This window comes from Lithobates pipiens, unplaced genomic scaffold, assembly GCF_037356315.1.
Source record: "Lithobates pipiens isolate NorthernLeopardFrog02 unplaced genomic scaffold, aLitPip1_a1.2 Scaffold_22, whole genome shotgun sequence".
Classification (NCBI taxonomy): domain Eukaryota; kingdom Metazoa; phylum Chordata; class Amphibia; order Anura; family Ranidae; genus Lithobates; species Lithobates pipiens.
The window spans coordinates 30,530,909-30,557,880 of NW_027507784.1; the positions used below are offsets into that span (position 1 = coordinate 30,530,909).

The 26,972-nt window shown below is 43.2% G+C and overlaps 1 protein-coding gene across 3 annotated transcripts in view; it reads right to left on the minus strand.

The window, feature by feature from the left end:
• Positions 1 to 21,892, minus strand: part of LOC143923520 (uncharacterized) — a 36,413-nt gene extending 14,521 nt beyond the window's left edge. Inside the window, exons 1-4 of one of the 3 annotated variants that reach the window (XM_077447242.1) lie at positions 21,348 to 21,892; positions 14,933 to 15,230; positions 4,407 to 4,457; positions 3,445 to 4,050 (exon numbers count right to left, since the gene is read on the minus strand). In XM_077447242.1, the coding sequence (XP_077303368.1) occupies positions 3,445 to 4,050; positions 4,407 to 4,457; positions 14,933 to 15,209 (934 nt within the window). In that variant the 5' untranslated portion in view covers positions 15,210 to 15,230; positions 21,348 to 21,892. The remainder of the gene's footprint in view (positions 1 to 3,444; positions 4,051 to 4,406; positions 4,458 to 14,932; positions 15,231 to 21,347) is intronic. The other 2 variants (XM_077447240.1, XM_077447241.1) reach the window with 2 other exon arrangements.
• Between the last annotated feature and the right edge of the window lie 5,080 nt (positions 21,893 to 26,972).

Consider the following 26,972-nt stretch of genomic DNA (forward strand, 5'->3'; position numbering starts at 1 on the left):
TTAGCTTATGTAAGCTTTTTATTGGAACAAGGCGCAGCCGTTCCTGTTCAGTAAGGCGAACTAGGCAATGGCATGTATTCTCCTCTTTTCATGGTACAGAAAAAGAGGGAGACTGGTTGGTGTCAATCGATCTGAAAGACGCCTACTTTCATATTCCGGTGGCAGTTTCTTTGCTTTGCAGTAGACAATCAGCACCTACAATTTACCTGCCTACCCATCAGTCTAACAACATCTCCTTGTGTTTTCTCCAAGGTTTTTGCTTGTTGGCCGTGGTGGCTCTGCTCTGGGTCAAAGTGGACGATCTCCTTCTCCTAGCTCAAGACAAGAGTCAACTTTTGGAGCACAGGAGCCAGGTCTTCTCCACTCTTCAAGAGTTCGGTTGGCTCCTGAATCTGGGGAAGAGTCACCTGGAGCCCACACAGTCCCTCGTGTTTCTCGGTGCTCTCTTCAACACGGTTTAGGGCACAATCTCTCTGCCCGAGGATAAGATTGTGGTAATCCGAGACAGAATCCGATTAGCTCTTGTTTCGTCTCATCTCTACGCTCTCCAGTGTCTGAAAGTGATTGGCACCATGGCAGCAAACTTTCTAGGCTCAGTGGCATACACTGCCCTTCCACAAGGGTTTCCTACAACAATGGAATTCCAACAGCAAGAGTCAGCACATCCATTCCAGGGGAAGAACCTCAGAAGTTGTCACTCATTAGTTTCCATCACATGGGTCATGGTGACCTCAGATGCAAGAAACCAGGGCTGGGGCTCTCATTGCCTATCTGAAGTAGCACAAGGCAAATGGATTCTTCCTTGTCCAGGAATTCCAGGTACTTCTAGCTTTCCATCATCTTACAACAAAATATTCAGTGATGCGCAGGTTAGACAATACAACCGCAGTGGCCTACATAAGGAAACAAGGTGCAACCTGCAGCTGATCCCTGCTAAGGGAAATGAGCCAATCATGAACTGGGCTCAGAGGAACTTGTCCAACATCTTGGCTGTCTACATCCCTGGGGTCCAGAATGTACAGGCGGACTTCCTCTCTCATGTTCAAATGAACAACGAGTGGTCCCTACACAAAGAGGTATTCGTCTGGCTTCTGACCCTGGGAGTGTCTCCGGAAGTGGATCTCTTTGCATCCCCATGCAATTGCAAGTTGACCAAATACTACTCGAGGTTCCGAGATCCTCAGGCATATGGGATCGCTGCTCTCTTGGACCAGTGGTGGTTCACCATGGCTTACGCCTTTCCTCCAGTACCAGTGATACTACAGTTTCTCTGCAGACTCAGAACAGAGAAAGTGAAGGTCATAGCAGTAATTCCGTTCTGGCCCAACAGGCCATGGTTTCCTCTCTTATCACTCCTCAGTTATCGAGCCTCAGTTCCCCTGCCTCTCAGACTGGATCTACTGTCCCAAGGCACAACTCTGCACCCCTGTCCTTATCATCTGCACCTCAGGGTTTGGTTCTTGAGAGGGGAAGGTTATCCAGAAGAAGCTATTCCGACCCTCCTTAATGGCAGAAGGAAGAGCACCATTATGGTCTATGAACGCATCTGGACCAGGTTCACAGATCACATGTCATCGAGGCCTAATCCTTGCAACGCTCCGGCAGTCCAGGATATCCTTAGCTTTCTACAGTCTGGTCTAGACCTGTCACTAGCAGTAAGCTCACTTCAGGTCCAAGTATTGGCCATCCCGGCATTCACAGGATTTTGATGGGCTAATCATTCTCTTGTTCGCCAGTTCTTCAAGGGTGCTATCAGGCTTAGACCTCAAAGGAAGCCAAGGCTTCTCAAGTGGGATCTTCCTCTTGTCCTGGATTTCCTGTCCTCACTTGGATCAGTTCCTGACAAACCTTTATCAGTGAAGGATCTTACACTCAAAACCGCCTTCCTGGTGGCAGTTACTTCTGCTAAAGGAGTATCTGAAATCAGAAACATGGGTTCAAAGGAGCCTTTTCTAACTTTTTTTCCCAGAGCAGTATTAATTCATATTTTAGGGTCAAACCCTAAAGTAACTTCAGTTTTTCATGAAAATCAAGAAATTGTGCTTCCCTCCTTTAGGTTAATAGAAAGTCAAGATATCCATCCTCTTGATGTGGGGCACACTCTGAAACAATATCTGGAAATCACGGCATTCCTTTAGACAAATGGATTCTCCTTTCATTCTTCTGCATGGGAAAAATTAAGGCATGCAGGCTTCGATTAGATCTATTGCATCTTGGATCGTTCAGACCATTCAAGTAGCTTATGTTGCAAAGGGCTTGGCTCCTCCAGAGGCAGTGACTGCACACTCGACTCTGAGTATCTGGCCCTCCTGGGCAGCTTCTCGACATGTCGCTTCTGAAGTAATCTGTAGAGTGGCTTCCTGGTCATCTATCAACACATTTGTGTCTCACTACTGTGTTGAACCAGCTGCTTTGTCATCAGTTAATTTTGGTTTACAGGTGCTGTTGGTTGACGGTGTTAAATAAATTTGCTTTTCTTTGCTCAAGCATTTGCCCACCCGGGTATGTATGGTGAGTTATTTGCCATACGTATGCTGCCATGGAGCCTGTCAGGAAAACAGAAAATTTCCTAGCAAATATTTACCGTAATTTTCCTTTCCTGATAGGCTACATGGCAGCAGGAGTCCCTCCCAATGCATGGAGTAGGCTAGTTACAGAACATGGCTGGTAGTCCAGAGCAAAGATTTATGGGAATGGTGTCCTATAGGGTAGTTATGGAGAACAGCAGTAGACTCGTTGTCTCTTACTGACATCTTATGTTACAGTCTTCTATATGCTGGGAAGACCTCACCAATGGACAGCCAATAAGAAGTGTCATGGAAAACTAATTGACATGGATGCCCAAAGAAGGACCCTCTTCCTCTTCAATGGAGAAGATAGAAGACTCAAAATCATGCCTGTCATATGACCATGGATTACGGTATTTTTGGAGATTTAGACTAGGGTTTTTTAAGACTATCCCAGTGAAGTTATGTCAGTAAGGGGAAAGAGAGTTTAACTTTAAAGAGCAAAATTAGACAATCAAATGCAAACATTTGCCAATAGATTTTATAAACTAGAGAATAAAGTATAACCTTAGCATCCCTCATATCTGCTATGCTGAATAGTTGTAGAGGATAAGAATGGTAACCATACTTTTTTGAGCCCAAACTTTCTTAGATTAGCCTATAGGCACTGTCTACCTACTACCTGCTCTTTGAACTATTAGAAAAGATCAATGTACTGAAGATACCAACACTGAACTCTATCCCTTCTGTAAACCCATAAAATAATATTTTCTCTTTCTCCCATTTTATGATAAAACTCTGCTACGAGTTACTGCACCATCTTATTATGTAAGCCAATTGGATACCTTTGAGCAATACATTCATATGTATATTCCTTTTTCGCAAGCATGTAAATTTATAGGAAAAAAAACACAAATAATTCATCCAAAGAGCTTACCCTTTTTAGCTTGTTGGGTTTGTTTTAGTTTTCCAGTCGGACTTTTTAACTGCCCTTGTTCTTGTTTTTTCCCTATAGATCTATTTTGTGCTGGTCTTTCATGTAGTTTAACTTTTTTTGCTTCAATTTTTGGCTGTTCATCTAAGCCTTCACCAATACGAACATCATCTTTTGGGTGTCCCCGGTTCTGGTTTTGTTCTTGCAGATCACCGTTTCTGAATTTTTGGATTGCTTTTGTTTTTCCAAATTCTTCAATTTCTCTATATTCCAGAAATGATACTTGTTTTTCTTGCTTGATCTTAGATTTCAGAACTTTATAGTCTGTTCCTTCTTGGCCTTCCTCAATTTTTGTCATGGAATGTTTTCCTTCATTTTGGTCTGTTAAAGAAATGGGAATGCCAAAAGTATCTTGACTAGTGTCTGGTTTTGTAGTTTGGGGACCGACTTTTCTGGGTACATTATTTGGTTCCTCTTGGTTATCCTTTTTTGGGACCTTGCTATTCACTTCTCGTTGGGTTTGTGGAGATGTTGGTACTCCGTCTTGAGCCTCTACATTTAAACTTTTCTTTTGTGAGGTGTGATTGTTTAAATGAGTCCTGTTACCTTCTTCAAAGACCATATGGATGAAATGAAAGTAAAAAAATAAAAATAAATCACAAACTTTGTCACCATAAAAAAACATTAAAAATGTCACGCTGTTTCAAAGTGAGGTCTGATTTAGGATTAGAATATTTACTCATGATTATGTAAAATGGAACATTTGCTTAATTTTTGTTTGCCTGGAATTTTTTTTTCTTTCAATTTTTACACTTTAACACTTTACTGGAAGTTTTATGTTTTTAATGTGTTCTCGCATCACAGTAAAGTGTTGAAATCGTGCTTGCAGTAAAATAAAATGGCATCTTATTTTAATGACAGACCCACTTTAACTTTGCCACTGTCAACCTATACCCATTACATACCTGCCACCTGGACTTTAGCATTGCTCATTTTCTCTTTGTATTTCTTCCTAGCTGTTAATAGAAATAGATCACTTGTTTAATTATCAATTACAGCACTACTGCAGTTGTTCAAAGGCAACAAAAATGTTAAGGGTTCATTCACACAGATGGATGTAGAGCCTGTGCATCAGGGCCTTTGCACACTTCCCTTTAAACCTGTCAAATTTGTCTGTGCAGGTGAGTCTGTACAGCATAAACCTATTCATTTTGTATGGGCTGCCTACACACAGTTTAGTACCTGTGTTACTTAGCCCAAAAACGGGAAATGAGATTCATTGCCTGCCCAATGTGCTCATGAAGTGTTCGGGTTCATTCACAAGCTTAGTGTCTGTATTCTGACATGTGTCCTGCATATGATTCCTGTTATTGCCCTGGCTCACCTCTAACCTGATTTTGGATTCTGCTCTCTACCACTGCCTGCTAATTACTGACCTCAGCTTCATCCACAATCTTGATTCAGCTTATGATTTTGTACTGCACTTCCCACTTGTTGCTGACCCTGGCTTTCTCTGTGACTCTGCTATTGTCTCTAAATTCTGTTTTAGGCAATCACCTAGTACCAGGTCTGGACTCCTTTAGAACCAGCTACAGTCATCTATGTGTATTCATCTCACTTGCCTTCTGGGATCATTGGAGGACTCCCCAATGTTCAACCTGTGGCCAACCAGAGTTCCACCTTAACTTGTGCTGGTTGTACTCGTGGTGCTGCTGATCCATTAACTGGCACTTCTGGCCATATGCTCTGCTGGATCTTCTTGGCATGAATTCTCCAGTCCGAGGTTCTGCAATCAACATGTTCCGGTTCTCGTGTTTCTCCTGTCCCTTGGCACTGTCTGTTCTACTTCCAGTGGTGCTTGGGCAGGAGAAACAAAAGAGGCCATACTTGTCTTTCAGTTACCTATCAGGTATGTTACAGCCTCTCAGCACGTTTGAAGGCTTATGAAGAGCTTTATTACATTTTGACTATACTTTTGCACCTTTCTTTCAGTACCAAACACCTACTGCATGTCATAAATTGCTACATTTAAGAAACTTGGTCAAACTGCACCTCATGCATGTCAGAAGATCCAGAGATGTATTCAGCTGAAGCTACATGCATATCCCAACTTTCATTCCCACTTACAAAGTGTCTCTATTGGTTGACAGACCCATCAATAAATAGTAAGGCATAGTTTACTGACTTTTTTGTGGTAAGTCAACGTTTGCATATAACTCTATTTGCCTATGAGGAGTGTCTAAAAAGTTTGGTGAATGGTATCAGAAAACAAACAAATTAGAAGATACAAACACATTCCCTTTATTGGTCTTCAAAATAATCGCATTCATAACACACTTTTGGTAACGTTCATAAACCTTCTGGAAACTGTCAGTAAAGACCTGTTTAGGAATCGGTCCCAGAACTGCTGTCTCACATTCTTGGATTGCTACCACGTCTGCAAAACATGCATCTTTCATGATGCTCTTCATGCAGGTGACTCTTTTTGGGTCGCAGGGAAGATAGTGAATGCCATTCTATCAACTGCAGCTTGGATTGCAGATTGAACTGGTAGCACCAGGTCTCATTCCCTGTAATGAGTCAATGGTTTTCAGAAAGGATGGATCCTGGTCACTAGGGATGAGTCAAACATCCCCCGGTTCGGTTCGCACCAGAACTATCGAACAGACCGAAAATTCGTGCGAACTTTAGAACCCCATTGAAGTCTATGAGACTCGAATGTTTGAAAAAAGTGCTAATTTTAATGGCTAATATGCAAGATATTGTCCTAAAAAGGGTTTGGGGACCTGGCTCCTGCCCCAGGGGACATGGGTCAATGCCTAGAATGTTTTTAAAAACTACAGTTTTTTTGGGGAGCACTGATTTTAATGACGATTGAAGTGAAAAATTCCTTTAAATATCGTGCCTGGGGGATGTCTATAGTATGCTTGTGAAGTGGCACGTGTTTCCCATGTTTAGAACAGTCCCTGCACAAAATGTAATTTAACGGAAAAAAAGTAATTTAAAACTGCTTGCGGTTTTAATGTAATATCTGGTTCCAGCAATATGGATGAAAATCATTGAGAAAAATGGCATAGGTAGCCCCCCCTGCCCATTACCAGCCCCTTTGGGTCTTGATATTAAGGGAAACATCGTACCAATATTAAAAAAAGGAAAGGCGTGGGGCCCCCAAGCCCTATATACTCAGAACAGCAGTATACAGGCAGTGCAAACAAGACAGGGACTGTGTAGGTTTGTTGTGTTAAGTAGAATCTGTTTGTAATTTTGAACTGGTACATTTTTAAAGTGTAGCTCCAGTCAAAACATTTATTTTTAAGCTTTTAGGAAAACGTAGGGAAGGGTTATCACCCCTGTATAATTTGTTTTGCCGTCCGTCTTTTTTCCTCTCACTTCCTGTTGTCTCCTTCCGTTTGCAAGTAGGAGACGTTTGTAAGTTGGATGTTTGAAAATAGGGGCCTGCCCTATATGCTCTGCAGAACTGGGGGCCTAAGGTGTTGGTGTTGCCACAACACTGTAAGAACTCAAAGTGACTCTTGCTGGAGCGCCCTGCTGTGAACAATTATATCAAGAATTGTAATTACTTGCCATTGTTGAACAGTGGTAGAAAAATTGGGCCTTTGGTGGTTGTGGTGCTGGTGTCACAACACTATAAGTCCTCACTGTTACTCTCAGGAACGGGCCCTGCTGTGAAATATATCAAGAATTGTAATTACATGTCCCTGTTAAACAGGGGCTGAAAAATTGGGCCTTAGGCACTGCTTGCTGGTGCCACAACACTGCAACCTCTCCCAGATACTCTAGTTGGAGTGCAGGAATGAGCCCTGCTGCAAAGCATTGCATCAAAAATTGTATTACATGCCCCTGTTAAACAGGGGCTGAAAAATTGGGCCTATACACTGCAACCTCTACCATATACTCTAGTTGGATTGCAGGAATGAGCCCTGCTGCAAAGCATTGCATGAAAAATTCTAATTACATTCCCCTGTTAAACAGGGGCTGAACATTTGGGCCTTAGGCACTGGTGCTGGTGCCATGGCACTGCAACCTCTCCCATATACTCTATTTGGAGTGCAGGAATGAGCCCTACTGCAAAGCATTGCAACTAAAACTGTAATTACACGCCCCTGTTAAACAGGGGCAGAAAAATTGGGCTGGTGGCATCACCCAGAACCAAAAATGTTCTTCCAAGCTATCAGCGGAGGAGGAAGAGGATAGATAGTCAACATAAAAGGACAGTCACTCAGCATCAGCATAGGCAGTCGTGAAGGGATGTGATATTTAAAAAAAAAATTATTCGGTTATATCAGTTTCAGGTGCTTGGTAGCTGGTGGTGATCCAAGACTGATTCATCTTTATGAAGGTCAGTCGATCAACCGAGTTGGTGGACAGGCGCACCCTGTGATCAGTTACAAAGCCACCAGCAGCACTGAAGGTGCGTTCCGAAAGAACGCTGGATGCAGGACAGGCCAGTAGCTCAATTGCATACTGTGCAAGCTCTGGCCAGTGATCCATCCTCAAGACCCAGTAAGCCAGAGGATTTTCAGTGGGGAAGGTGTCCAAGTCTGACCTTGCCCCTAGGTATTCCTGCACCATGTAAATCAGACGCTGGCGATGGTTGCTGGAACCAATCATACCTTGGGGCTGCGGACTAAAAAATTGTCTGAACGCATCGGTCAGACGGCCACCTTCTCCACCGCTCCTTCTGACCGAAGCCTCAGCAACACGTTGTCCAGGACCAGGAGTTTGTAACCTCCCAGTCTCTGGGAACGCGTTGCACAGACCTGTCTCATCCTCTGCTCCCTCTGCGATGGCAAGATAAGGTCCGCAACCTTACCCTTGTACCGTGGATCAAGGAGAGTGGCCAGCCAGCAATGGTCCCTCTCCTTGATCTGAAGAATACGAGGATCCTTCTGCAGACTTTGCAGGATCAGGGAGGCCATGCAGCATAGGTTAGCTGAGGCATTCGGTCTGGAGTCCTCTGGGTCACTAAGGACAACATGATCTGCAGCTACCTCCTCCCAGCCACGTAAAAGTCCACAGGTTTCTTGGGACTGTAAATCATCCTTACAAGACTTGTGCTGATGCTGAGTGCCAGGCTCCACCTCCATGCTGACACAATCATTCTCCTCCTCCTCCTCCTCGTCCTCTACCTGTGTGATCAGTGGGACAGCAGGAACACTGTCTGGATAAAGGGGACCTTGAGAGACAAGGAAGTCCTCCTCTTCCTGCCTCTGTTCTGCCTCAAGTGCCCTGTCCATTATTCCACACAGTGTATGCTCCTACAGGTGGACAAGAGGTACAGTGTCATTGATGCATGCACTGCCACTGCTCACCATCCTTGTGGCCTCCTCAAACGGTGACAGGACAGTTCATGCATCCCTGATCATGCCCCACTGGCGTGGTGAGAAAAAACTGAGCTCCCCTGACCCTGTCCTGGTGCCGTAGTCGCACAGGTACTCATTGATGGCCCTCTGCTGCATGTGCAGCTGCTGCAGCATGGCCAACGTTGAGTTCCACCTGGTGGGCATGTCACATATAAGGCGTTTCTTGGGCAGGTTCAACTTCTTTTGGAGCTCAGCCAGCCGAGCACTGGCATTAAATTATCTGCGGAAATGCACACAGACTTTCCTGGCCTGCTTCAGGACATCCTGTAAGCCCGGGTACCTGCCGAAGAACCGCTGCACCACCAGGTTAAGGATGTGAGCCACACAGGGCACATGGGTCAGTTGTCCCTGTCGGAGGGCGGAGAGAAGGTTGGTGCCATTGTCGCAAACCACCAATCCTTGCTTAAGCTGGCATGGTGTCAACCACCTCTCGGCCTGCCCCTGCAGAGCTGACAAAATATCTGCCCCAGTGTGGCTCCTGTCCCCCAAACAAACCAGTGCAAGCACGGCATGGCATTGTTTTGCCTGCGTACTTGCGTAGCCCCTTGAATGCCTATGGATCACCGCTGGTTCTGAGGACAGAGCACTAGAAGAGGCCATGGAGAAAGAAGAAGAGGGGGGGGAGGAGAGAGGTGTGTCATAACCAGTAGTAGCATTTTGGAGGCGTGGTGGCAGAACAACCTCCAACACTACTGCACCTTGTCCTGTATCCTTCCCAGCTGCCAGAAGAGTGACCCAATGGGCCGTGAAAGACAGGTAACGTCCCTGTCCATGCCTGCTGGACCATGAGTCAGTGGTAATATGCACCTTACCGCTGACCGTCCTGTCCAGCGAGGCAAGGACATTGCCTTCCACATGCTGCTAGAGAGCTGGAATCGCCCTCCGTGAGAAAAAGTGGCATTTGGGGACCTGCTACATTGCACAAACTCACGGAAGGGGGCAGATTCTACCAACTGAAAAGGCAGCAGTTGAAGTGCTAGCAATTTAGCCAAGCTAGCATTCAACCGCTGGGCATGTGGATGGCTGGGAGTGAACTTCTTTCTACGGTCCAGCAGCTGGGGCAGGGATATTTGCCTGGTACAATCAGATGCGGGTGTACTGCTATCAGAGTGCCCGGAAGCACTTGGCTGTGACACACCTAATTCTACACCTTCATTCCTCTCAGTGCAGGTTTCAGAGAGGACTGAAGGTCTAGTGGGGTTGGAGATCCCAGCTGATGAGGAGCAAGGAGAGGTCCGCTTTGTTCTTTGGTGTGGGTCTTTGAGGTAAGCTTGCCAACGAGCTGCATGGCAGGTCAACATATGTCTGGTCAAGCATGTGGTGCCCAAGTGGCTGATGTTTTGGTCACGCGAGATACACTTGAGACATATGTTGCAAATAGCGGTGCGATCTGATCCACTCGTCTCAAAAAAGGCCCACACCAAAGGACTTTTAGAATAACGTGCACAGGCGGAGCTCTGCGGTGTGATTCAGTTGGTGTGCTGCCCCTAAGCTGGCCCCCGGAGGGTATTCTGCCTCAGTGGAAATGTGCCTCCTTCTCTTCCTCCTCTCTCCTACCAGGCACCCACGGGGAGTCAGTGCCCTCATCATCCCCTACCTCTTCATCACTGGAGCAATCCTGGCAGTATGCTGCAGCTTGGTGGAACATGACTGCTAGATTGCTGTCCTTCTTGAGCATCCCCTCTCTCTGCGCTCACGCTACTGCCTGCCTCTAGCTGAGTATCATCATCAGAGCCTACAAAACACTGGGCATCCTCCTGGAGCATGTACCCAACACTGTGCTCAAACAGTTTGGGGGACTCCTCAGGAGGATGTGATGGGTCTAGGGAAGGAGTCACTGATGATGACATTGAGACGAGGGAAGAGGATGCGTTGGCAGCTTCTTTGCTAGTACCCTGAGCCTGGGTGAGGGAGGATGAGGAGGATGAAGAGGGCTTGGTCATCCACTCTACCAAGTCTTCGGCATGATGCGGCTCAACATGTCCAGCTGCCGAAAATAAGGACAAGCGTGTCCCATGGCCACGTGCTGATGACGATGCACCGCATCCACGACCAGCACTGTTGTCTCTAGACACAGAGCCTTCTTGCCCTCTTTTATTGGCTTGTGCCTGTCTGCCTCTCCTTGTTGGCCTTCCAGACATGGTAATGGCCTGCAGGGAGATGGGAAAACCAGCAATTGGGTAGTGTATATTGTGCTGGAGGCACACAACACCCACTAACTCCTGCAGGTGCCTTTATTATAGAACACCAGCAATAAAGGGTAGATACAGGTGTATATTGTGCTGTGCTGGAGGCACACAACACCCACTAACTACTGCAGATTCCTGTATGAGAGAACACCAGCAATAAAGGGTAGATACGGGTGTATACTGTGCTGTGCTGGAGGCACACAACACCCACTAACTGCTGCAGATGGCTTTATTAGAGAACACCAGCAATAAAGGGTAGATACAGGTGTATATTGTGCTGTGCTGGAGGCACACAACACCCACTAACTCCTGCAGATGCCTTTATTATAGAACACCAGCAATAAAGGGTAGATACAGGTGTATACTGTGCTGGAGGCACACAACACTCACTAACTCCTGCAGATGGCTGTATTAGAGAACAACAGCAATAAAGGGTAGATACAGGTGTATACTGTGCTGTGCTGGAGGCACACAACACCAACTAACTCCTGCAGATGGCTCAATTAGAGAACAGCAATATAGGTAGCAACAGGTGTATATTGCGCTGCAGGCACACAACACCCACTAACTCCTGCAGATGGCTATATTAGAGAACACGAGCAATAAAGGGTAGATACTGGTGTATACTGTGCTATGCTGGAGGCACACAACACCCACTAACTTCTGCAGATGGCTCTATTAGAGAACAGCAATAAAGGGTAGATACAGGTGTATATTGTGCTGTGCTGGAGGCACACAACACCCACTATCTCCTGCAGATGGCTGTATTAGAGAACTCCAGCAATAAAGGGTAGGTACAGGTGTATATTGTGCTGTGCTGGAGGCACACAACACCCACTAACTCCTTCAGATGACTTTATTATAGAACACCAGAAATAAAGGGTAGGTATAGGTGTATACTGTGCTGTGCTGTAGGCACACAACACCCACTAACTCCTGCAGATGCCTGTATTAGAGAACACCAGCAATAAAGGGTAGATACTGGTGTATACTGTGCTGTGCTGGAGGCACACAACACCAACTAACTCCTACAGATGGCTCAATTAGAGAAGAGCAATATAGGTAGTTACAGGTGTATACTGCGCTGGTGGCACACAACACCAACTAACTCCTGCAGATGGCTCAATTAGAGAAGAGCAATATAGGTAGCTTCAGGTGTATAATGCGTTGGAGGCACACAACACCAACTAACTCCTGCAGATGGCAGATGGCTCAATTAGAGAACAGCAATAAAGGGTAAATACAGGTATATTCTGTAGTGAAGGCACACAGACAACGCCCAGTCACCCACTAACTCCTGCAGATGGCAGATGGCTCAATTAGAGAACAGCAATAAAGGGTAAATACAGGTATATTCTGCGGTGAAGGCACACAGACAACACCCACTAACTCCTGCAGACGCCGGACACTACACAAGGCCACCGCGCTAGCGGCCTTTTATATTGTGGAACGTGTCCTACACAGCCTGAGCTATAATTGGCCACAGGCATCCTGCCCGTGGCCAATCATGGCTTTCCTCTCTGCCGGCGCTGTGATTGGCGAAGCATTCGGGGTCACAGTGCATGCTTGGCCAATCATGAGCCAGCAATGCGCTGCGATGGCGCAGTGCATTGTGGGCCGTGAGCGCCACACGAATTTGTCACGAACGGCACACAGAGTTCTGGCTTTGCCGAACGGGTGAACAGCCGGTGTTCAAGTCGAACATGCATTCGACTTGAACACCAAGCTCATCCCTACTTGTCACCCATGGTAATGAAATCTCCAGAGGTTTCCATTGATTTTGCTTTCTGTTCTTCTTTCAGCTTGAGCAGCATAAACCGGGAACAGATCTTCGGCTTACCCTAATCATTGCGGACAATGGTGCCCGCCATGTCCTGGCTAATACCCAATTCCTCTACCATCATTTCTACAGTCACCAATATTGATCATGTCTGGGGTTCTGCTTGTCGAACATGACTCATCCTCAGTCATTTCTTTCCCGTCACAAAAGTGTCTAAACCAGTCGTAAAAAAACATTTTCTGCTCACGGCTTCTGTCCCGTACACGTTGTTTTCTCCAATTTATAGCAGCACTTGATGTTTACTCATTGCTACATTAAACTGTGACCCTACCTCTCACACTGACTATGTTTCGAGTTTACCCTGATGGTCACATGTACTCCATGCTAGGTGGTGCTTTGACATGTCTCTGGATAACCATGTGCATGCACGCACACATGTTACCGTTGAGATATCAGACCATTCACTCACTTTTTAGACACACCTCATATATCTTTGGAATGACTGATGTTTTTCACTGAAGGTAACCTCATCTTTTTTATTATATACTCCTGGCCCAATTATAACATTGTCACCAAGGCAGAAAGTGACAAGAAATCACTTTAATACTCATACAACTGAAATAAATCAGAAATGTGATGATACAGTACAACATTGTAAGACCATATATACTATACTATATAACCACATAGGACCAGTATAGAGATGAAAAAAACTTCCACAACAGTCCAGTATGTTCTGAAACTATAGAGATTGTGTCAAAAAAGAAAAATTACATTTGGGATCTAATGTTTAATAAGTGGCATGGGACAGGAATGCGGTCATACAACAATACACTTTCATTCTGGGCATTCTGGCCTGAGAAATCTGTTCACTAAACTGATGGGAAGTGAAAGTGACAGGCTCGATTGTGGGCTTTAAAATGTAGAAAACCCAACTAATTGTCCTGCAGATTGATTTGCTCAGCACCCTAGATATTGCTGTCCACAAAGACACCAATCTATGTTTGGAATGAGAAGTCACAGTGTAGGCAGGTGTAGGTTGACCTCCCTACACATATGGCACTGTTGCATCCACCTTGATGGGAGAGTTGAGGATAGGAGAATTACCCATTCCTCTCTGACCTCCATATGTGTTATCAGGTGGACTACTGTCCGATTAGATGATGAGGACAGGGTTTACAAAAAACCCTGGCTCACTGTAGTTGGCGTGCATTCTGTCTGTGGCTAGGTCAGGCAGGAACCTGTCTGTTAGAGATAATGTGCTTAGCATAGGGAAAGGTTCCAGAGAAGGAGAGACAGCATAGGGATTGTCATCAGATCTCTTTGGGGAACTTCTCTACTACTTGTCCTTACCACATCTGCCTTCCAGCCGCTCCTTGCACCAGGTGCAGCCAACATCTGTGCATTACTTTCTCTCCCTGCAAGTCCCTCATAAAGCTGTGGGGGTTGCTGCTTTTTTTCTACTGTTGGAAAGACTCTGTTACTGGTTCTGGAACTTTTGACAATAGAACTTCACATTTTCAACCACTGTGTGTGCTGTGCCTTCCCTCTGGGTACCTACCGCTGCGGCCTTCCCCCACTCCAGAGCCTACAGCCTTATCCAGTGGTTGAAGATCCTTAGCCCTATATGCTGGACAGATGAGCTTTACCACTCATGAAACAATCATTCTGGTAGGAACATTTCCCTGTGTTCTTTCCTGCAGGAGCTACAAAGAAATGATCCATAGATCTCACATGTTTTTCCCAGGTACATATGAATAAGTCTACATACATCAAAAGAATGGATCTGCAATGGTTAGTCAGATGAAAAAATAGGGGTTAACAAGAGCAGTGCCTCAATGATCTTTATTGCTATTTAGCAAATAGGTATGTTCTCTTGAAAACTCTGCTGGATGACTTAGGCCTAGTTATGTTTAGAAACATCAGCCTGGATAAGAAAGGAACCTTGGAAGACCAATGCAGATTGACTACAGTCTGGCAAGACGAAATTTGCTTGGCAGCTGATGGATGGAATAATGATGAAATAAGGACAATTAGAAACATGTAGGACTGTTGGAAGGAGTTTTTTTGTTATCTGTGCATTGGTCCTATGTATGGAACATTTCTAAGTTATGAAATATGAACAAATGTGTGTCCACCTTGTCTCATGTCTTTCTGGAGCTCAATTCTTATTTCATTAAGATACATTTTCTTTAGAACTTTTATGACACATGATGGTGCGTTTCGTGCTGTATAAGATTCAACAATTTTCTCAGCTATTTCTGCAGCTGATTTATTTTTCAGATGACGGTTTTGGATCTTCATTTTTCCCCGAGGTGGCTCCATCTTGCAAAACATCTTTTTGAATGTTTCCAAATCATTTTTTTTCAGGCGGTTCAGATGTTTACCCAATATTTTGATAGTCTGCTTCATCATCCTTGTTGGTGAACCTGTACACTGTGCCCCAATACATGGAATTGTGAATAAATGAAAACAGTAACATGTAAATGTAATCATAACCTTTAACCATTCATCAATTTCATTACTAGATCTGAGAGCAATTATTTATTAAAGTCCAAATTCGGGCAATTATTTTTAATTAATCTCCCAGGAAGTGTTGAAAAAGAAGCATTTCAGGCTGCAATACTCTGCAGTAATTACTTTCTTGCAGTAGAAGTCCTCAGTCTACAAGGTTTAATGACAATGTCAGGTGTCACTCCACCCAGAAGACTGAGGACAACCTGTGAGTGCAGGGTGTCATGGATTGTCTCACCTGTACTCACATACAATGATCCAGAAAGCAGAGTTGATGTCATCACATCATTATCATTCTCTTCATCACTTTGGACCACTGGAGAATATAAAATAGGAAGAAGACCCTGTGTTTCATGTGAACAGCCTGAAGAGCTTGGAAATTGAGTCCAAAATCAAAAAAAGAAAGAAAAGAAGGCTTTAATATGTGCTTACTAAGAAATGAATGCATGGTAACATCCCAGTCTGGATGCTCATTCAAAATGAAAAGCTTTCATTGAATGTTAGGTGAAGTCTGATGCTGAGTCGTGGCTGAAGAGCAGTAGCCACACAATTGTTGGTTTTATTCTAGTGGTAGACCTACGACCTTGTTTACAATACTTCAGAAGTGCTGGGCAGTTTTTGTGACTGTCAGTTGATCAGAATTGTCTACAAAATGCAATGGAGGGAGTTTATCAAAACTGAAGCACTGGGGCAGCTGTGCTTGGCAACCAATCCCTTTCTATTTAAAGCTTGTTCCGCTTAGCTTTGAACATGAAAGGTAGACGCTGATTGATTGCCCTGTCTTTCTTCTCCAGTTTTGATAAATTCCCCTTATTGTATTTGGCCAGCATTAAAGCTGAATTCCAGGAATTCAGAAACTTTGTGAAAAGTGAAGGCACTCTATGTGTGAAGTCCAACCAGGTGCCTGCCACCAGAGCTTATATCTATTATTTATTTCTGATGGGTTTATGGTTCTGCTGGAGGATACACTCATGACACTAGGGGGTTTGAAAGCAGAGAGATGAACTCAGAGCAGCTATGCCAACCACTCCCCTCTGCTGGCCATTTACAGAAGCCTTTGTATTTTGTGAAAGAGTTCACATAATACAAAGGCTTCTGTGATTCAGCAGGTGGAGGTGAGTGGTGGGTATAGTAGCTTCACCGACTCTACACTTGAAGGAGCATGAACCCGGGCATCCAGTGTTGAGCTCCTCAAGTTATCTTGCTATAAAACTGTCAGATATAAATTAAAGACACAAGTCTAGGAGGCAGCAGGCACCTTGTTGGACTTAACTCGCAGTACTCCTGACCTTTTTACAAAGTTGCTGAATTCATGAAATTCAGCTTTAAAAAAGCTATTATCTTATTATCTTATACTCCGTATTCATAGGAATTCATATGTTGAGCTATATTAAACATCAGTAACATACACACAAAAACACTAACATGTACTGTCACCATTTTTCATGGTTTTATTTTTACGCATCTATTGTCTAAAACACGTCAACTAGAAACAACCCTCACCTGAAAACAAACAAAGTAAGGACACAGCAATGCAATGGTATGCTGCATTGCAAAAGGCAATTCCAAGATGGCCAGTAAAAAGAAAATAGTGTGCTTTAAGCAATTCGGAATCAACATAAAACAAAAAACAATAGGGCCTTAAAAGATATTAAAATAACAATACCAAGCCTCTTGGGGAAACAAAAGGGGAATCTTTGCAGCTAAAAAAAAAAAAAAAGACTATGGACAGGACAGAAGCTGCAAGTTACCACCGTTCACAATTCAACCACAAACTAAAATGAAAGATAAAAGAGCCCCAATAATAAGAACAAAAACGCAGCAAGCTAAGTAAATTCCCAAAGGACTAAAAATACATTTCCTAAATGATCCTAATCTTTCCCTATGCAGTTAGCTCTCCCTACAGCAGCTTCCGATGAACTGACACTATGGCTGCTCTGTCCCCCCCTTCTAAAGTGAAGGGCCTGGCTTAACCAGGAGCCCCCTCATTTTGGGCCTTATAAACATGCTGGCCATGTAGTGCATTATGATTACAAAAAAAAACATTTGCAGGAGAATCTGCATAAAAACTCCCTTAGACCCAAATTTCGAAACTGCAGGATTGGTGGTAAACCCAAGGCAAAGGTGAAACCAAACCTCTTCCCCATTGACCAGTAAGAACAAAGACCTGTAGAAATAGTCTTCTCTTTAAATTCTGTTTGAAATGAAACATTATGTAAATCTTTACAAAGACATGAACAACAAACTCAACTGCTTTCATTTAAGATACAAAAAGTACAACGTATAAATCCAAGTACCGTATTTATCAGCGTATAGCACACACCCTTTTCCCCTGAAAATAGGGGGAAAATCGCAAGTGCGTGTTATACGCTGACAGCGTACCTCGGAGGGGAAGGAGGGGGATGAGTGCCGCCGGAAATCACAGAGCCTCGGAACTCGGTTCGCACGTCACACACACAGTCCCGTCTCCGCCACTGGCATTGGACCAGTGTTCTGTCTATCACAGGAGGTGGTCCAATGCCGATGGCAGAGGCTGGACTGTGTGTGTCACTACCGACTGAGAGCCGAGGAAACAGATGACGGCTCGGTGATGTCCTAAGAGATGGTGAGCTGCATTGATGGGGGAGATGGGGACAGAACAGGCTGCAGATGGGGACAGAACAGGCTGCAGATGGGGACAGAACTGGCTGCAGATGGGCACAGAACGGGCTGCAGATGGGGACAGAACGGGCTGCAGATGGGGACAGAACAGGCTGCATATGGGCACAGAACGGGCTGCAGATGGGCACAGAATGGGCTGCAGATGGGCACAGAACAGGCTGCAGATGGCCACAGAACAGGCTGTAGATGGCCACAGAACAGGCTGCAGATGGACAAAGAAAAGGCTGCAGATGGGGACAGAACAGGCTGCACTGATGCTGCATATGGGCACTAATAAGGCTGCATTGATTCTTACTCACCATTATTTTGCTTCAAAGTGGTTTATTTTAAAAAAAACGTTTTTTTTCCTGAAACTTCCGTCTTAAATCGGTTTGCGTATTATACGCTGGCGCGTGTTATACGCCGATAAATACGGTATATATTTCATAGATTGTTTTAACTTGCCTTGTATGAGATGTGATGAGGCTCAACTACACTTGCCTTCTGTATTGTTTCACTTTCTGAGAAATAAAAGTAAGTTTCCTTCTGTCCTTTGAGCGTCACATTTTACATTTCCCGCTTTCACAGCAATGTCAGTTAATTTCCACCTTCTCTTGTTTCAATGGCAATAAACTCTGATAGGGACGGCTATAAAAAGAGAGCTGGCTGCCAAGAATGATAGTGCCTTCTAGTTATTGCTTGCAGTTAATGTTTATCTGTTTAGTACATTTTTTTTCACCTTCCTATTATGTCCAGAAGAAAACTGTCATTGAATATACATGTAAAGTGGTGCATACATTGACAGTGCTATATAAGTTAAATGAAATAAAGAAAAAAAAAGATATATTATATTGCAGGTAAAGTCTCTTAACTCTTATTTGCACGTTTCAATATTATTAATTGGTAGTTCAACAGGAGATTACCACCAATCAGCCAACACTTTCTCTTCCCTATTCCTTCCCTATTTAGGGTTTATAGATTTGTCACATATTTGGACAAATATTAACAATTTTATTGCTCCAAGAAAAATTTCTAAACAGCGCTCAGGCCTACTTAAATCGAAATATTGTGTATCTAATAAGCAGCAATAAATTAAACAATTACAAGTTTACAACATATATAAAAGAGGAATGCTTATAGCAAAAAAAAAAAAAAAAAAAAACAATTTTCCATGGACTGGACAGAAGCTGGCCACAAATCAACAACAAGCTAAAATTCAAGATAAAAGAGCCCCAATAATAAGAACAAAAAAGGCAGCAAGCTAGGTAAATGCTCAAAAGGATAGAAATAAGATGCTAAGTACAGTTTCCTAACTGACCCTAATCTCTTCCTATGCAGTTTGTCAGCTTTCCTTACAGCAGTTTCCTATACACTATGTCTGCTATGTGCCCCCCTTTTAACCACTTCAGCACCAGAATATTTCCCTCCTCAATGACCAGGCCATTTTTTGCGATAAGGCACTGCGTCACTTTAACTGACAATTGCCCGGTCGTGCGATGTTGTACCCAAACAAAATTGACGCCCTTTTTACCTACAAATAGAGCTTTCTTTTGTTTTTTTGTCGATCACCTCTGCGGTTTTTATAATAAAAAAAAAGAGGCACAATTTTGAAAAACGAACGATTTTTTTTTACTTATTGCTATAATAAATATCCCCAAAAATGTTTTACAAAAAAACAATTTCTTCATCAGTTTAGGCCAATATGTATTCTTCTACATATTTTTGTTGTAAAAATTGCAATAAGCGTATATTGATCTAGAAAATAGGGAATATATTTATGTTTTTTTTTATGGCATTTTTTTTTTAACTAGTAGTGTTGGCGATATGAGATTTTTAGCATGATTGCGACATTGCGGCGGACAGATAGGACACTTTTTACACTTTTTTGGGACCATTGACATTTATAAAGTGATCAGTGCTATGAAAATGCAATGATTACTGTGTAAATGTCCTTGGCAGGGAAGGGGTTACATGTGTTCCCTCATGTGTGTTTCTTACCATGGGGGGATGGGACTGACTGGAGAAGGAGACATATCACTGTTCGTAATTACTATAAACAGCAGATCTGTCTCTTCTCTCCTGTCAGAAAGAGGATTTGTGTGCTTACACACACAAATCGCCATTCTGGCTCTTGTACCCACGATCGCGGGTGACTGGTGGGGATTGCGCCTTTCAGCCACCCAGGAAGGGTCCCCTGATGCAGCGGGCGTGCACGCGCCTGCTATGGCTCTTAAAGGAGCCGACATACAGGCACGGGGATTTGTGGGAACGAGCCACTTTGCCAACGTAAATGTATGTGAGCTGGTCGGCAAGTGGTTAAAGTGAGGGGCCTGGCTTAACCAAGATCCCCCTTTGGGCTCTTATAAACCTGCTGGCCATGCAGTGCATTATGATTACAAAAAATAATAATCATTCCAGGTGTATTTGCACAAAAACTCCCTTGGACATGAATTTTCAAACCTGCAGGATTGGTGGTAAACCCATGGTAGAGGTGAAACCAAATCTCATCCCCAGTGACAGGTAAGAACCAAGACCTGTAAAAATACCCTTCTCTTTAAATTCAGTTTAAGGCTCCATTCACACCATGGCATTCCGTTTTGTGGACGGAATTGTCGCAATTCTGCCCGCGATTTGGAACTTCTTTTTGGCGACAGGCGTCATGCGATTCCGTTTTGTGAGCTTTTACCGTGATTCATCGGGAGTCAATTGCGGCAAAACCGCATCGCAAATTGGGTGCCATTCAAAGTAAGAGGGATCGCAAGGGAGTCCCGTGATTTGCAGTGTTTCTGAATAGCGGGCAGAATCATGGCGATTCCCCCCACCACGCAAAACGGAACGCCATGGTGTGAACGGAGCCTTAGGGCTTGGTACACACTGGTGAAATGAGGGAACTACAGCGATTCCTATGCGGATTCCCACATCGCATCTGAATGGCAGGCAGTTCACCCTGACATCTGTGTACTACTGTGGGTGTCAATATAAAGTTAATGTAAATATTAATGTAAATGTTAATATAAAGTTAATGACACTCCCCAAATCGGTTTGCAGAACGCAGTGCGAACTGTGGACTTGGATCACATGGGTTTCTACACCCATGTGATCTGATTCCAGTGCAGATCAAAGAAAGGGTCCTGCACCATTTTGGTGGAAATACGATGCGATTTCATCTATACAAATTGTAAGGCTGAATTTGCATCGCACAGACATCGCATGTGATGTGCACAGCAATGCGGTACGAATCACCTGCAGTGTCTGCAATTGCATAAGTGTGAACCCAGGCTACATGAAACATTATGCAAATCTTTACGACGGAAAAAACAAAACCTTTCAACTGCTTTCATTTAAGATACAAAAAGTACAAAGTATAAATAGAAGTATATATTCCAGAAGATTGTGTACCTTGCCTTGTATGAGATGTGATGGGGCTCAGCTACAGTTGGCTTCTGTATTAGTTGTTTCACTTTCTGAGAAATAAAAGTAAGTTTCCTTCTGTCCTTTGATCTTTATATTTAAAATTTCCCTCTTTCACAGCAGCGTCAGTTAATTCCCGCCTTCTCTCGTTTCAATGTCAATAAATTCTGATAGGATCGGCTATAAAAATGAGAGTTGGCTGCCAAGAATGATCATCATGCCTTCTAGTTAATGTTTATCTGTTTAGTATATATTTTTTCACCTTCCTATTATGTCAGGAAACAAAAGGCATCTAATATACATGTAAAGCATTGTACAAATTGACGGCGTTATATAAGTACCTGTATTAAATAAATAAAAATAATATTATATTACAGGTTAAGTTCATCCACACAGGACATATTATCACAAACCCAATAAAAATATTGATGGGAATTTAAACCTTACTTTACTGGCCATTAACCACTTCAATACCAGGCACTTACACCCCCTTCCTGCCCAGATCAATTTTCAGCTTTCAGTGCTCTCACACTTTCAATGACAATTACTCAATTATGCAACAATGTACCCAAACGACATTTTTATCATTTTTTTTTTCACACAAATAGAGCTTTCTTTTGGTGGTATTTAAGTATTTAATCACCACATCTCTTTTTTTTTTTTCCGATATAAGTAAAAAAGAGTGAACATTTTGAAAAAAATAACAAAAAAAAACAGTTTTTTTTAACCACTTCCCGACCAGCGCACGACGATGTACGTCGACAGAATGGCACGGGCAGGCATATTGGCGTACAGGTACATCCAATATTCAATGCCGCCCTGCCATCGGGAGCGCGCCGCTGGCGGCGCGCTCCCGCGCTGGTCGGGACCCCCGTGAGTCCAGTCGCGGGACCCGCAGACTCGATTGCCATGGGTATACCCGCGATCGTCCCACGGAGCGGCCGGATGGAGGAAATGCTGTGTAAACAACATTTCTCCATTCTGCCTAGCAACTAGTGACGCTGATCTCTGCTCCTTGTGATTGGAGCAGAGATCAGTGTTCACTAAATGAAAGCCCAACCCCCCCACAGTTAGTAACACACCCCTAGGAACACTTAACCCCTACACTGCCACCCACTGGTTAACCCTTTCACTGCCAGTGTCATTTACACAGGAATCACTGCATTTATATAGCAGTGATTACTGTATAAATGACAATGGTCCCAAAAATGTGTCAAAAATGTCCGATGGGTCCCCCACAATGTCGCAGTCACAATAAAAATCGCTGATCGCCGCCATTACTAGTAAAAAAAAAATAATAAAAAATTATTAATAAAAATGCCATAAAACTATCCCTATTTTGTAAACGCTATAACTTTTGCGCAAACCAATCAATAATCGCTTATTGCGATTTTTTTTTACCGAAAATATGTAGAAGAATACGTATCGGCCTAAACTGAGGGAAAAAAATGTTTTTTTATATATTTGGGGGATATTTATTATAACAAAAGGTAAAAAATAATGCGTTTTTTTCAAAATTGACGCTCTATTTTTGTTTATAGCGCAAAAAAAAAAAAACGCAGGGGTGATCAAATACCACCAAAAGAAAGCTCTATTTGTGGGAAAAAAAGGACGTCAATTTTGTTTGGGAGCCACATCGCACGATCGCGCAATTGTCAGTTAAAGCGACGCAGTGCCGAATCGCAAAAAGTGGTCTGGTCTTTGTTTGACCAGCAAAATGGTCCGGTCTGCAAGTGGTTAAAGTTTCTATTATAAAATTTTGCAAATAAGTAATTTATGTTCATAAAATTGGGCTACTTATTAGATTTCAAAAACAGAGTAAAACCTGGACTAAGCTCCCTTTATCACCAATAGGTCATATCAATTTAATAAAAATGATATGGATGCCTCAGCTCCTCTATTTTTTACATAATTGCCCCGATTTGCATACCTATCCGGATCTTTATTAAAGCGGTTGTACACCCGCTGAATTATTATTATTTTTTTTACTCACCACATACTAGCTCATTATAAAATACTTACCTTAGAACAAGGCCACAACATCTGGCACGATCCACGTTTCTTCTGGGTATTGCGGCACCGGCGCTGTAAGTGGCCGGAACAGCGAAATCGTCACTCCCACGCACGCGCGTGGGAGATTTTTTTTCCCGGCAGGGTCCGGCGCCTGCCGGACTTTCAGCCGAGAACCCCCTGTGTGCATGCGCCACTGAAGTCAGCGGCGCATTGCGAGGGGAATATCTCCTAAACCATACAGGTTTAGGGGATTTTTTTTAACCTACAGGTAAGCCTTATTATAGACTTTCCTGTAGGTAAAAGTCCCAAAATTGACTATACAACCACTTTAAGATAAACACTATATTTAGGCGATTAATATGGCGGAACAAAACCCATCGTATCAAACTGGAGACACTACAGCATCCCACAAATGCCGGTGGGCTGGCAGTTCCTAATCCAAGGCTATATTTTCTCGCCACCCAATTACAGCATTTTGCTGAATGGGAGTCTGAACAGATATCCTTTCCTGCTCGATGATTATTCTCTTTTGCATTTAAGGGTCGGTCTCCACTCTTTGTCCTCGGTGCAAGACGGGGTGTCTCGCTTGCTGATATGCCTAATTATAAAGTATGGGATACAGTTAAAAAAATGCTGGGTGTCTCATATCCCACTAGATACACTCCCATATGGGAAAATTATAGACTTTCTCAAATTTTGGCTCTTAGAGGCTTTCAGAGATGGGCAAAATTAGGAATAACTACTTTAGCTCAGCTATATCAGAATGGTTTACTTTGGAAGATCTGAGGGGAGAGTTCTCCGTAGAATCCAATTGGTTTTAACAATTTCTTCAATTAAGACATGCTCTACATGCCCAGTTTTCTTCTGCTAAGATATTTTTCCCCTCTATGTCTGTCTTGGATGAAATAGTACAGGCAGGGTCAACAAAGGGTCTTACCTTGGTTACTTATAGGGTACTGTCAGATGGGTTCCTATTGAACTTCCCCATCTTTTCTCGGGCTGGCTGGGAGAAAGATATTGGTCCCATCTCCAGGGTGTCTCTTTCTCCATCACACAGACTGACCCAGGTTTTTATTCTCCATAGGGTCTATAGAACTCCACAGTTTCTCTGTGCAATTGGACTGAAATATGAGCCAACCTGTGCTAGATGCGGTAACACGGGTACATTAATAAATCTTTGTGGCAATGTCCGAAACTTCAAAGATACTGGATGGAGGTGATTGGTACCTTAAATTGGGTATTGGAGATTAACATTCCGGTTGAACCACTTATATGTATATTGGGTTACTGTGATACCTCTACCTACACCTCTCCTACTGGTAATACAATAAGGTGTGCACTTTTTGTTGCCCGTAGACAGATTGCTCTTAAGTGGACCTCTCCGACTGTGTCTGATTGATCTCAATAGGATCATCCTCTTTGAAAAGCATACATATTCCCTAAGGAACTCTCTGAATAAGCTTGATGTTTTCTAGTCTAGATGGCTTCAATCTATGACTTTTGGGGTTTTTGGTTTGGTGTGATTTCTATTTGTGTTTTGCCTGTATTGTGTTAATGTTTTTTTCATATAAAATGAGAAAGGATTTGATTTAAAAAAAAAATGAATTTGGGCCAACCTTTATACTGCTACATATCTTTGGTAAAAATAACCCAAATTAGTGGATATTATTTGGGCTGTGTGAAAGTTACAGTCTACATATGGTGCCAATCATTAAAAATTGATCATAACTAATGTACTGATGGCCTATCTCATTTCTCGAGACCCTGAAATGTCAGGACACTACAGATACCCCACAAATGTCCCCTTTTTGGAAAGTAGACAGTCCAAGGTATTTAATAAGAGTCATCGTGAGTTTTTTGAAGTTGTCATTATTTCCCACAATTCTTGGGAAAGTTTAGAAATCATATATTTTTTTTGCACAAAGTTATTTCTCACACACAGCATATGCATACTTCCAATTACACCCCAAAATACATTCTGTTACTCCTCCTGAGTATAGCAATACCACATGTGTGAGACTTTTACACAGCCTGGTCACATAGAAAGGCCCAACATGCAGGGAGCACCGTCAAGCATTCTAGGAGAATAAAGTACACATCTAATTTCATTCCTACCTATCGTACTTTTGAGGGTCTTGGAGCACCAGGACAATGGAATTACCCACAGAATTACCCCATTGCGGAAAGCAGACACCTCAACGTATAATCGAAGAGGCATGGGCTGGTGACAGGTACTTGAGTAGTCTGATGGGCTGGTTATAGGTACTAGGGTACTCAGATGGACTGGTGACAGGTACTTTGGGGCTGGTGACAGGTACATTGGGGCTGGTGACAGGTTCTCTGGGGCTCGTGACAGGTACTCAGATGGGTGTGACAGGTACTCATAGGGGCTGGTGACAGGTCCTCTTTATTTGGCAATCGGGGGACATTGCTTTATTGCTGAAACATTTTCCATGTCACACTGAGGAGGAGAACCCAGAAACGGCACTACAGCTGTTTGTTGACATTTGTGACCGGCTGTGATTTCACACAGCCAGTCACGTGGTAAAGAACCAATTTCATTGGCTCTTTACCCTGATCGGGGATGGGCTGCATCCGATGAACACACCTCATCCCCGATTGCTGCGGGGCATGTACAAGCGGTGATTATGAGCACAACACATGTGACCGGCTGTGATTGAACTACAGACATTTGTTGACATTTGTGACCGGCTGTGATTGAACAGTCACTCATGTGGTAAAGAGCCAATTTCTCTTCCCCGATTGACGCGCTGCATTTCCCCAGTGGCCCGCCAGAGCAGCGAGAGTCAGAGGACATCATATGACATCCACCTGGAGGGAGAAGATGTTCATGCCGGTGTCATTTTACTATGGTCCGGTATGGAAGTGGTTAGTGAAAAAAAAAAATGGGATCACACACCAACAATTCAGTAGCACCACAACACTGTGTTATTCACACTACACTGCACTGCATTATATACACTGCACTACACTGTGTTATTCACACCGCACTACACTATATACTCTGCACTGCATTGTGGTATATACTCTGCAATGCACTTTAGTATATACTCTGCACTGAACTATATACTCTTCACTGCACTGCACTATATACTCTGCAGTGCACAATATATTCTGCACTGTATTATATACACTACACTGACTGCACTGTATTATATACACTACACTGCCTGCACTGTAGTATATACCCTGCACTGCACTATATACTCTGCAAATAAATAATGCAAATTCCTGTGAGCCACCACTAACTTTGAGCCCCTATTGGGTTTCCAAACACTATTCCTATTTTGAATCAGCTGTTAGCGTTGCATGTGTCTCATAATTCATGCAAAAATAATTCAAATATATTGTAGTACGCTGCGCTATCAAATTTAAATATGCAGATATGCTGTATACTATCCACAATAAAATGATATTACTGCTTAAATATACATGCAATATTGCAAATAAAGTTCACTCTTGTGAAAAATATTATAACATCCGTATAGTGAAAAAATAAAAAACATCAATCAAAAAAATTATTTGAATAATAAAAAATATGTGAATAAAAGTAGAATTTCAAAAGTTCTATAGTGTGCT